Below are 12226 nucleotides of genomic sequence, written 5' to 3'. Positions count from 1 at the left end.
TCTGCTTCTGTGCCCTATCGCCATCTTGGATCTCTCTCCTTCATTTTTAAAATTACAGCAAAAATGTAATAGGAGCTTGGCATGGTGGCCTGTAATCCCAGCACTCAGGAGGTGGAGACAGGAGGATCACAAGGTCCAGGCCAACCTGGGCTGCATAGCAAGACCCTGTATCCAAAAAAAAAAAGGCAATAGGAAAATAAGATACATTCTAAAGGAACATATTCATACCCAGCTTTCTAAAAAGTGCCTCTTGATCAAAACAGCAGAAAAGTAATTTAAAATCCAAACAGCATTACCATGGTAAGTAGAGAAAATGCTTGTATTGTTCACTATTTAAAATTTTCATTCAATTAAAGAATTAATTTTGCCTCAGAAATACACCTAATCAAGGACAGAGGATTTGAATTGCAGCTATTTATATCTCATGCATTAACCAGATTAGAAAGGCTATACTTAGTTTTCATCTTCACTAATAATTTTGGTGGGTATTCATTGGTTGCCTTTCCTTGTCTGATTATCAGAGGGAAAACCTAAATGATCAAAAATAAAATATTAAGTGTTTAGATGAAGTAATGAGGGATGCAGCATTTCCAAATTGTAGTTCTCCAAGAACTTCCCATGCTTTGGCTTCTCTTTAAAAGACATAATCTCACTCTGCAATAAGTTTTGTAGCAATTTTTAAGCATTAAGATTTTTGTCCCTCTATCTTTCTCTTCCCCCCCTCTTTCCCTTGCTCCCTCTCTCACTCCCTTCCTTCATTTCTTTCTTCCTTCCTTTCTTATACCTTAACCAAATCTTTCAATCCCACAAGTTTTCCTCCTTTCTATCTTGTATACAAAAACATATTGTAGGTGGTTTTAGACCTTTCCATTTGTTATTCTCTTACTCTTGAAGTTTGCTCTTTCTCATGTGACTGTTGTATATCTTTTGAGGACACTCTTGACAACAATAAGCCCTTGCATTTATTACCTATTTGCTGTCTTCCTCACATGCTGTTGAGCACTTTGCATTTGGTATCTCATTTAATTCTCCTAATTAATGGCGATTATGAGTATGATTTTACCAGATTTGGCTGCAACAGAAAACAAATAATAACAGAAGAAGCACAGAGAACTTTACATATGTCTCATGAGTGAAGCCTAGAGGTAAATGGTCCACAAAGTCTCCAGAATGTGGAATTCCTCAGATTCCTCCTCCACTACCCTCAGGATGCAGCAGCTTCATCTTCATGGTGTGGGATGGTTAGATCTACACTGACAGCAACATGATGGTTGGTTGAATGGAAAAGATGAAAAAAAAAAGGTACACATCAGCTATCTCCAAAGGAAGTTATCTAGACTCTCTCAGTTCAATCCCATATGTCAGAGGTTGGTCACCTGTCCACTTCCAGCTGACAGTGAGAAGCCTGGGAAATGGAGTCTTTATTGTGGTTATCCATGTACCCAGGGAGCACATAGTAACTGTGGAAGACTGAATAAACAGCTAACAGTCCCTCTCAATGTTACTTCTCCTATTTGTAGGTGGGGAGATGGAGATTTAGGAAGTCATATAATTGGCACATAGTAATAGGGCTGATGCCAAAGCTGTGATTTGCAGCCAACATAATTTGCTATCAAAGTCTGCTTCATTCATTGAAGCAACCTCTTGTAAAGCAACATGTTCATCTACACACAATAACAAAAATGATTTGTCCATCTGACCATCTGTCTAGGCATCTCCAAGCCTCCATGGATTGTTCCAGAAGTTCATCCATGTCCTCTTGTTATCTAACTGTGACCATTGTCAGAATCAATAGCACTGGTCTTCCTTCCTTTGGCTGTATCCTTGACTGGCACCTTCTGCTGCCCTCCTGTCTCTCCATGGGCATCCTTTACTGAAGATACATCTACTTGTGCTAAGTCCATAAATTCCTCCTGAGTGTCCATGATTTGATGCCAGGAGTCCCTGAGGCAAATGTACTTCCAAGCTCTCTAACATACTTGCTCATTTCTCTACAATTATTGGTTGCCATTCTCCAGCAGTTGCAAGCAGCCCATTGGTCCTTGGTTGGCAGCTATGTGGAGCCACTGCATGATTTTAGACAGGATGTCTGGGTAACTCCCAAGGAAAGGGAAGAATGTACCAGGCTTCCTGTAGGTCTGTGCTGGATTTCCTGAAGACTAATGCCTTCTGTCCTCTCTTTAGTCTCCTTTTGATAATGACAAGCATCCTTTTTTCATTTTTAATACCCTCCAAATTTGTATTATTTATTATATGTAAAGTGCATGCATTTAAGACACGGGAGATACAATGCTTACATTCAGAGCAAGTAAACTGGTAAGATAGATGAAAACCATAGACAGCCGCAGTGCCTTTTGATTGGTGAAAACTGGTGAATTCCAGCTGGGAAGTGGGACAGGAAGAGGAATTACAGCAAGGCCTTCAGAGATGTATAGGATATTAATAACCACAGGCAAGGAAAGGAAGGTGACATGCCTAGTGTATATCATGTACCTGCTTTGTGCTGGGACTATAGTTCTGTCTTTCAATATGCAAAACCCCAAGGCCTAGTGGAAGGGAGCATTTGTTCTAGGATTCTTCAGCATCAATTTGGAGAGCTCTGATTGCTCTCAAACCTGCCTGGCTTTGAAAAAGATGCTGTTAACCACAGACCTGAGTTTTGTCTCTTGCTTCAGAGGTTTGTATCATGAGTTCGAATGCTAATGCCACCAGCCACAGGAAGCAGGAGGAACTTGATCTGTGACACAATAGTCAAGTGCTGAACAGGAAGAGGTTTAGACTATAGCAAACAGGTAGGTGTGAGCCTCACAGTAGCACTTCACATCTTTCCTGGGATGCCATTCAACCATAGTGACATCTAAAATATATGGAGTAGTGTTATAACAGTTGGAGGTGAAATTGAGGGCTAGACACATGGCACTTTTGGATAATTTGTGTACATTTTGTTAGAAGTTCCTGGCTACTTTGGGTGGCTCCTGGTGAAGACATATTATAAGAAAATTGGGTGATTGGCATGTTGGTGTGGATGGGTGGGTGAGGAGGAAGAAATGTGTTCAATGATTTTTGAGATATATCATAAGAGTAGGCAGATTGTTGATGGGCCTGGGGACCGTAGGATGGAGAGCAAGCCTTGTGTGTGGATTCCTCACAATTGAAAAATAGGACAGTAATTAAAATGGTTCTTGAAGTGCTCTAAGATGGCAATATGGAAGAAATGTTGCCAAGACTGAAACCCGAAATATGTGGGTAGGGCTTCTGTGACATATTCAAGTCGTCATCCAGGTATAGACCATGAGTCTTGCCAAGGCAAGCAGTTGAACAGCATTAAAAGGAAGTCTTAAATCTAAGTAATGCACTAAAAGCCAATGTGTTGGGGCCTTTTAAATTTAGTTTTCCATATTCATTAAGAATCCTTTGTGAAAAAAATTATATATCTTAAGATAAGGTGGCAACAGCTTTAAGAGCAGATGGAAACCAGTGTGGTTTTTGCTTCGACTGGCTGAAGCTTGGTGTTCCCAGCTAACTTATAAGTTCCTTTTGCTATATTCTCAGCACCCTGTGAGACATTTAAATAGAGGAAGAAGGTTTAATCCTGAAACAATGCCACCAGGCAAGAGCCCATATGATCCTCATTCAGTAGAGGAGCAGACCAGGGCACAGAGAGCTGAGAGACTGTGCACTGCACACTCCATAGCTAGGAAATGGCAGAGTCTCTGTTTCAACCTAAACGGTTAATACCAAATTGATGCTTGGAATTAAATAGGACTGCACACACACAAAAAGCCACCAAATCATGACATAGTTCAGAACTTGTTGCTCCTTCCATAAGAATGAAAGCATGAAGCCAAACAAGTTCCCACTTTGAAAAGTGTGTTAGTGGCTCTTATGCAGAATTCTGCATCTTCTAAGAATATCTTTGCAAGGAAATCCCAGTGCCCTTGTGGACAGTGTTGGCTATAGAGTTAAGGGCAGGTCTGTGAAGCAGGTTTGCAGCCAACCAGAAAAATGTCATCTCTGTCCTAGATAGACTTCCCTTAGCCAGACCTATAGCAGGGTAACATGATCACCAGAAACCTGACATCTGTTGAGCATGTGGTTACTCTCTGTCTCTTATCTTTGTCACTTTTGTGTATTTCTTTGTCTCTCTGTCTCTGTTCTTGTCTCTCTGCCTCTGTTTCTCTGTTTCTGTGTGTCTGTCTATATCTCTCTCCATCTCTGTATCTCTTTCACTTTCCATATATCTCTTTCTGTCTGTCCCTCTCTGTGTCTCCATCTGTTTCTCTGTCCATTTCTTCCTCTGTTCTCTCTCTCTCTCCCTCTCTCTGTATCCCTCTGTGCCTCTGTTTTTCTGTCTCTCTTACCATCTGTATGTCTGTCACTGTCTTTCTAATTCTCTCTGTCTCTCGAGGACTCTGACTCCTATCATAGCATCAGGCTAAGGAAGGCAGATGTGCCTAACTCTCAATAATAATTCCTCAGAAGAATTAATTCTTAGTTCCACACTTGTCTAAGCTCTTTAGCCAAACCTGTCATTGTCCCAGGGGAGGGGGATGCCTGCTGGCTATTGACTGGGCCCTACATTGATATTCCCGTGCACATCTGCACAGAATTGCACTAAAGTGGTAATAACAGAGTCCATGTGCACAGCTCTTCAAAAAGCCCTAGGAAATAGAGGCCCTTAAAATGAATTTGTTCCAGCAGCCTACACTCTCTTGGGGTTTTCAACGTGCTGAGATTTGACTAGAATGTTAAGTTCAAAACGCCCTCTGGATTTGCGGCTTTGGGAGCAAGAATAAGAGGGGCTTCCAGCTTGCTTTTCTGTCACAGCTTTCTGCTTTCTCCCTGCTGACCCTGAGGACTGATTCTAAGTGGCTACAAACAGTGGGCTCTGTCAGCATGTCATCGAACCAGCTTCTGAAGGAAATCTCTTGTACCTGGGAAGAAAGTGGGATGAGACAAGTCAATGTAAAGACTCTGAAGGTTACATGCTACTGTTTTAAACTCTGCTGGAGACTGTAACCAAGTCCTGGAATTCTTTCTGCAAGCCTGGAGTGTCTGCCTGTCATTCTGACCTTATCTGTAAAAGGCAGGGGCACTAAGTATGTGTAAAGTGACACAGATGTCATGTCCTGTTCTCCACAAACTGCAGGTATCTCATTAGGAACCCTCTCTAATATATTCATCCATAGAAGGTTCACCTTGGCTTGCCCTGTTTCCCAACTTCTAAAAAACAAAAATGAAACCACAGAGAGGCTGTATTTTCCCTTGCATAAGCCAGTATGAAGTCAGGAGTTGTTTGGGGACAATACAGACATCAGTGATTTTTGCTTTAAATGGACTTGCTCATTTATTTAGTGTTTTGATTACGAAATGCCTGCAGTTATAGTAGTCACCCCTGCCATTACATGTGCAAATTATCAGAGCAACTTAAAAAGGTATGGGGGTGCTTCCCCATGGTCTCATGTAAAAAGCAGTAAAGATCATGCAGAAAAGGATATTCACATTTTACACCTCATTCTAGCTGGTTCATGCATTTTAATTCTCTGGGGTTTTGTTTGTTTGTTTGTTTTACTTTTTGAGACAAGAATCTCATTATGTAGCCAAGGCTGGCATGGAACTCTGTCTTCTAACCTCAGCTTCACATGTGCTGGTATTACAGGAGTGCACCATCATGCCTAATTCTTTTTTTTTTTTTTTTGCAATGCTTGGATTTGAACTAAGGGCCTACACTTTGAGCCATTCCACCAGCTCTATTTTTGTGATAGGTTTTTTCGAGATAGGGTCTCTTGAATTATTTGCCCAGGCTGGCTTAGAACCACAATCCTCCTGATTTCTTTCTCCTGAGTAGCTAGGATTACAGGTATGAACCACTAGCATCTGGCTATGCCTGGTTCTTAATTCGTTTTTATCTGGCACATTTTTCATATCCAGTAAACATGGGTAGGTCACTTTCAGAGTCTATTTGAATGCCCCTCAGAACATCATATCATTGTTCACAAGCAGGAAATGTATTGGTTATTTCAGACTGATTAGTTTGTACATACTTTTTTTTCCCAAGGAGTTTCAACATTTGGAGGTTTTGTGCAACACAGAACTTAATATTTTACATGCTAATGATCTGACTCGAATGTTAATGAGCTTGCCTAATTTGAAATTTATTTTCTTCATTTATTTATTTTACTGTTTTGGGATATTTTTAATAGAGTATATTAATTGTAAAAAGGGGTTTTATTGTGATTCATACATATAATGTACTTTGATCAAATTCATCACTTTATTACTCTTTCTTATCCCCGCTCCCCCCTTTTTAAACAATTTTTAATGGGTTTTGCTTTCTATATAGCAATAATGAATAGGCTAAGAAAGAAATAAAGAAAACAATTCCATTCACAATAACTTCAGAAAAATTAAATACCTAGGAATAAACCTAACTACAGAGGTGAAAGACCTGTACAATGAACACTATAAAACTTTAAAGAAAGAAACTGAAATCACTAGAAGATGGGCGGAATTAATACTGTGAAAATGCCTATACTACTAAAAGCAATCTACAGATTTAATGCAAGCCTCAATGTCATTCTTTACAGAAATAGAAAAATCAATCCTAAAATTCACATGGAAGCACTATTTGAAATTTGTATATGAAGGTATTTGTATGAAGCTATTATTTGCATGCATAAAATTCCAATTCAAAGACAATGTATTTATACAATGGTGTAACCCTAGTCACAATATAATTTTAGAACAATTTCTTCACCCCTAAATCAGTCTCTCTGTTGCCCACTTGCTATCCTTCTCCACTCTCACCCCAGCTTCATTTAATTCTGGTTTTGATCTTCTTGGATTTTAAAGAAGTATAGAAAATACAATGTCAACTGAGGATATAGCACATAAAAGATTGCTACTGATGGCTACTTCTGTGAATGCATATGTGTGTGGCTTTATTATATTTTGTATATTACTATTCTGCCTTCCTCTTGCCTACCTTTTGTTTTGAGCAAAGATATGAGTTGTGAGTTCAAAGTGTTGGAGTGCAAGCGATGGCAGAGCCTGGTACTTATAATATGCCAGTGGATTGATATTTATTGGTTACCTCTTTTCCATTTCCAAATTGCAAAGTTCATTGGAGTAAAAGGACAGCCCTATGTGAGTTCTGTGCTCAAAGAATTCATAGGATTTCTCTTGTATTTTCCAGTTCAAGAGATGGGAGAGAGGGGGTGGTTTATAAATAAAAAGAAAATACCATAGTTAATCAGTTCCATCTCTAATTCATTTGTTATGGTTAGTTATTAAATCATGCAGGTTAAGTATCCCTTATCTGAAATACTCAGAATCAGAAGTGTTTTGATCTCATTTTTATTTTGTTTTTGCTTTTTAATTTGGAAATACTGAGTTTGCACCTACATAATGAAATATCTTGAGGAAATAATCCAAGTCTAAACCCAAAATTCATCTATTTCCTATTCTTTTATCTTTCCAGAAGGTCATGTCATACTGTATTTCAGTACACTTGTGTTTTGGGTGCAACCTGTTACCTGAGGTTAGGTGTGGAGTTTTACTTGCATTATTATGTAAGTGCTTAAAACGTTTTAGACTATGTAACATTTTGGAATTTGGATTTTCAGGTTATGGATTCTCAACCTACAATGCATTTGTTTTTATACATCTGGCTCTTACCTTTTTGAGCCTTAGGCATGCATGGAAAATGTGTGTATTTCATCCATTATCGAATACGTCTTCACCTACTTAAAGCACACGACAGCGCCATTTCTCATTTGTCGTAAGTATAATGAAGCTTTCCAGCTAACAGTGTTTCTTGTCTTTTACATCACAGGCACTTCCATCTGGAAAGCATTTTTCTTTACACCCAATTTCAACCCCAAGGGTGCCAATGGGTGCTTTTCCACACATGTGTGTATGTGTTATGGGAATTATATCACTCATCATGACCCACCTTTGCTGTTTGATATTTCCAAAGACCCAAGTGAAAGAAACCCATTAACTCCGACTACTGAGCCTCGGTTCCATGAAATCCTGAAAGTCATGCAAGAAGCTTCAGGCAACCACACCAAGACACTACCAGAAGTCCCCAACCAGCTGTCACCAGGAAACTCTTTATGGAAACCATGGCTTCAGCTCTGCTGTCAATCTTCTTCCTCTGCCTTGTCTTGTCAGTGTGACAGAGAAAAATAGAATCAATGAGTGAGGAATTAGCCCTTAGCAATTCTGTGTTTCAGGACTAGAGAGAGGGACATAGCTAAATCTGCCATTTTCATTAAAAATGCAGGTGTAGAAGTATCAGTAGGTAAAGAAAATCCCATCCTTGCCTTGGACTTGCGTTAGTTCTGTTGATGATCAAGAGCTCCACAGTTACTCAGCTTGGGGGAGAATAACATTTTGCAGAGTCTAGATTAGGACATGACAACTCTATCCCTTCCATGGACTCATCTCAGAGGGAGAGAAAAGACATTTGTATCCAACACCAGTGCAGATAGACACTAGAAAGTGCAAAAGTATCTTCACTCATCCCAGAAAATATGTAAAATCAATAGTATACGTTGTCATTCACTTTATAGTTTGAAGTTACACAATGACTACCAAGCCTCCCCAGCATAGTTGCAGAAAAGACAATCAAACTTAAAAGATTTTAGTAGCTTTTAACATCAGCAGCTTTACAATGAATGGACCATTTTCTTAACCAGTAGTAGAAAAGGGTAAATTCCAATTTGATTATGAGGAAGTAAGTCAGTATTATTTACTCAGAACACGTATCAAATGTTATTCAGCATATATTGCCACATAGACACATATATACTTATATATCTATATATCTATATATACATATCCATAGTTTATTTCTTTCCTTAAGAAGGCTAAGATGTTTAGGGATCTAGAGGTACATCACTATGTAAATAAAAGCAATAAAGACTCACAAATAGATTTGTTCATGCAATGAGTGTTTTGCAAAATCCTTCAGCAACAATATTTCCCAGACAAATCTCCCCTGAACTGATTTCATTCTGTCATTAACAATATTATACATGAGTTCCTTCCTTTGGTGAAAGGAATTTGGAACCATGAGGAGAATTGAAGGATGCTACAGTTCAGGGAATCTCTTCTAACATCATTCAGAATTATTGGCATGGAAAGTCTATGGAATTGTGAGGATCAATGGTGTCCACACATAAGGGTGATTACCTTTAATGCTGGGCATGAGTTAGTGATGAGACACATGTAAGTATTTTGTGTGGTTTTATCCTGTGGTTTGGCTGTGATTCACTGTGAGATGCACAATTTTGTTGAAATTCCACTTCCCCAAACCTCAGTAATTCAGGGGAAATTTATAATTGTGTAGCGTAGAAAATGGACTGATAATATAGTTTCAAGTCTGCTCCTTGAAACTTTTCTGCCTGTGGAAGGTGAAGGGTGGTCATTTCTTTACAGATGGCACATCCTCCAACAAAATTATCCAATGTCTTTATGGGTGAATTGAGAGAAGCTACAGTACACCTTCTTACCTTTCAATTTCTTTTCTTGATATATCTGAGCATCCCCCTGCTTGCTTAATGTAGGCTCCATTCCAAGACCATGCAGATAAATGGAACCCCTGGATGTCATGTGGCAGTTCAGAGCAGGTTGGCCATGACTTGGGGTTTTTGAAAATGGAATATAGTATCCTATACTTCCTTCTAAGAAGTTTTCAAGGTTCAATAGCATTTCCCCAGTTTTTTATAGTTCTTTCATTTTTCTTTCCTTTTCTGAAGGAAAAAAAGTGATTTCCATCCCACCTCACCCTACTGTGAAATTTTTAAAGGTAGGAAGCAAACTGAAGTCTTCTTTTAATGTCTGTTTCTCATCCCAGAAGGTATAAAATATGTCATACTATTTTAGAACACATTTTTATTCAGGAGTATTTACAATGCTAGCATACTGATTATGTTTTGGGATTATTGTTGATTCTCTCAAGGAAGCCACTATTATAAATTCAGGCTTTAGAAAGATATTTACTCAAAACATTCAATACAAGTGGACATTTGGAAAAGAATTGAAGATTTGGGAATGATTGTCAGGGGATTAAATAACTTCAAGCACTTTTATAGATTATTTGAATGCCTATTCGGGGAATAGAATTAGTTTAATTTGTAAGATGTTAGCAGCACATGAAGCACAAAGTATACCTCCATATGCACATGACTTGAGCTTTAAAGTGCCTCATAATAACTGAAATCACTATACTTGAGGCATTTCACTATACTTGAGGCATTTCACAATCGTGTTTATTTGTAATAACCATAGCGATTGTAGATTTCAAACCATTGACCACCTGAAAGTTTTGCTTTGAAGATATAACAGGAAATAAGATTTTTTTTGTTCATAAGAAGCCTAACAAACCTTGAAGGCATAGTTGTTTTTTTATTTTGTTTTTATATTTTTGACAGAGCTGTAAGGCATGGCTACTTGTTTTCAGAGCATACTGTTGATATTACCTCTGGAGTTCTATATCCAAACCTTAGTGAGGTTTGAAGCTTTGAACAAGCTCTTTAAAAAGTTTATATTCCTCGTATAATATAGATGTCCAAAGTTAAGCAAACAGTTTAGTAATGTATACACAGGCATCATTTTAAAAGATCATTAGCACTGCAGGAAAAACAAAATTGCAACTTACATATCTATGGAATGAAGGATGAAAAAGGAAGCTGAAATTTCACATGTCCCTTGAGGACAGCAATGAATACAATGAAGAGTGAGAAAAAACTAAAAAATAAGAAACAGGGAAAGCATTTAACTCAAATCCATAAAATGCTGTCTTCAAAATGATTGCATCAAGTAAAAAGATTCCTTGGAATGTGTTAATGCAAAGTTAAAATAAAATATTCTTTGGCAATTAAAAATGTGTTCAAATTCTGTGCTTTCCAATGGGACTCAATTCAACAAGTGTAGTGTTACAGTTTCAGAAACAATGTGTATCAACAAGTTATCACATCCCTTCTTAGCTTAAGAAAGAGGCTTGAGACATGAAGAGGAGGGAAGGAAATAGAATAATTCCTGACCTCAATAATGAGAGGGTGGGGCAATCTACCTGGTAGAGTCCCCTAATAATGTTAAATATTGTAATTTATTTTAAAATCAGAAAAAAGGGCTGGAGTCGAGCTCAATGGTCTAATGCTTGCTTAGCATGCAAAAGGCCCTAGGTTCAATCCCCAGCACCCCCCAAAGTAAAAATAAGGTAAAAAATTATGAACATTGAGGGTTGAAGATGATATTGGCATTTTATGTTTTTAATGAGTATGTTTTTATATTGAAACGTGTTGTTTTGCCTTCATTGACCATGAAAGTCTTAATGGTCTCCAAGGCCTCTGCCTTACCCTGTTATACACTTCCTTTGCTTCAATACTTAGAGCAGAAATTTGATATGGAAAACTCTTTTCTCTTTCTTTTGACTGGGCTTCTTAGGAAAATGAAATCTGATTCAGAAGAAATCCCTGAAAGAGTAAGAAGTAAGAATAAGCATGGAAGCAGCAATAGGACTGAGGTTCTTAATGGCTGAAGCCATTCACCTTTAGATACAACTTGTCCATAGAGAGGTTGCTGGAGGACAAATAGTAGGCAGCAAATATGCTTGGGACAAAAGGTGCTGGTTTTGTTGAAACCTCTATTTTTCAACTGCCATAAAAGCTAAGATTTTTTTTTTCTTCTCTTTAGTTTCCAAAGAATGGGAAGTATGTGCAAATGACCTAGCGCATTAAATAATAGCTGGCTGATCTCTAGTCAGAGCACATCCATCCCAGGCCTCACTGACAAGATATCTTGCTTGGTCAAACTGTAGTTGGGTTCCTGAACCTTCTCCCAGTCCCATCTGTGCACTTCCTCATAGAATCCAGTTTTAGCAAAACCCTGTCTAAATTAGTTTTAACAAGAAACCCTACCCCACTATACCCCAATATCTGATCACATTCCTTACATTCCACCCTCCCCAGGTGATGTCTAATCACCCCAGGTGATGTCTAATCTGGTTAGATTCCTTCCCTTCCCCAGGTGATGTCTGCTTACCCTGATACCTGATCAAATTACTTACCTTCCCCAGTGATACCTGATCATCCCAATATCTGATCACCTTCATCTCCCTCCTCTCCCCACGTGATGTCTTCTCATCCCACTATCTGATCATGTTATAGGATGTTTTAGGCCCCAGGCCTGAACCTCCTGGGTTTCATAGGTCTGGCCA

The 12226-nt window shown here is 38.5% G+C and overlaps 1 protein-coding gene across 12 annotated transcripts in view; it reads left to right on the top strand.

Moving 5' to 3' along the window:
* The window catches only part of Sts (steroid sulfatase), a 278787-nt gene that overhangs the window by 174038 nt on the left and 92523 nt on the right, over positions 1 to 12226 (top strand). For 10 of the 12 annotated variants that reach the window (XM_074062827.1, XM_074062825.1, XM_074062819.1 and 7 more), the window contains one exon: positions 7835 to 10892. The exons of 1 other annotated variant lie outside the window; for it this stretch is intronic. In XM_074062827.1, the coding sequence (XP_073918928.1) occupies positions 7835 to 8193 (359 nt within the window). In that variant the 3' untranslated portion in view covers positions 8194 to 10892. Of the gene's footprint in view, positions 1 to 7625; positions 7766 to 7834; positions 10893 to 12226 lie in introns of those variants that run through there. One more of the 12 variants, XM_074062828.1, reaches the window with a different exon arrangement.

Source organism: Castor canadensis, chromosome X, assembly GCF_047511655.1.
Source record: "Castor canadensis chromosome X, mCasCan1.hap1v2, whole genome shotgun sequence".
Lineage (NCBI taxonomy): Eukaryota > Metazoa > Chordata > Mammalia > Rodentia > Castoridae > Castor > Castor canadensis.
This window is presented reverse-complemented; position numbering and strand designations above follow the sequence as displayed.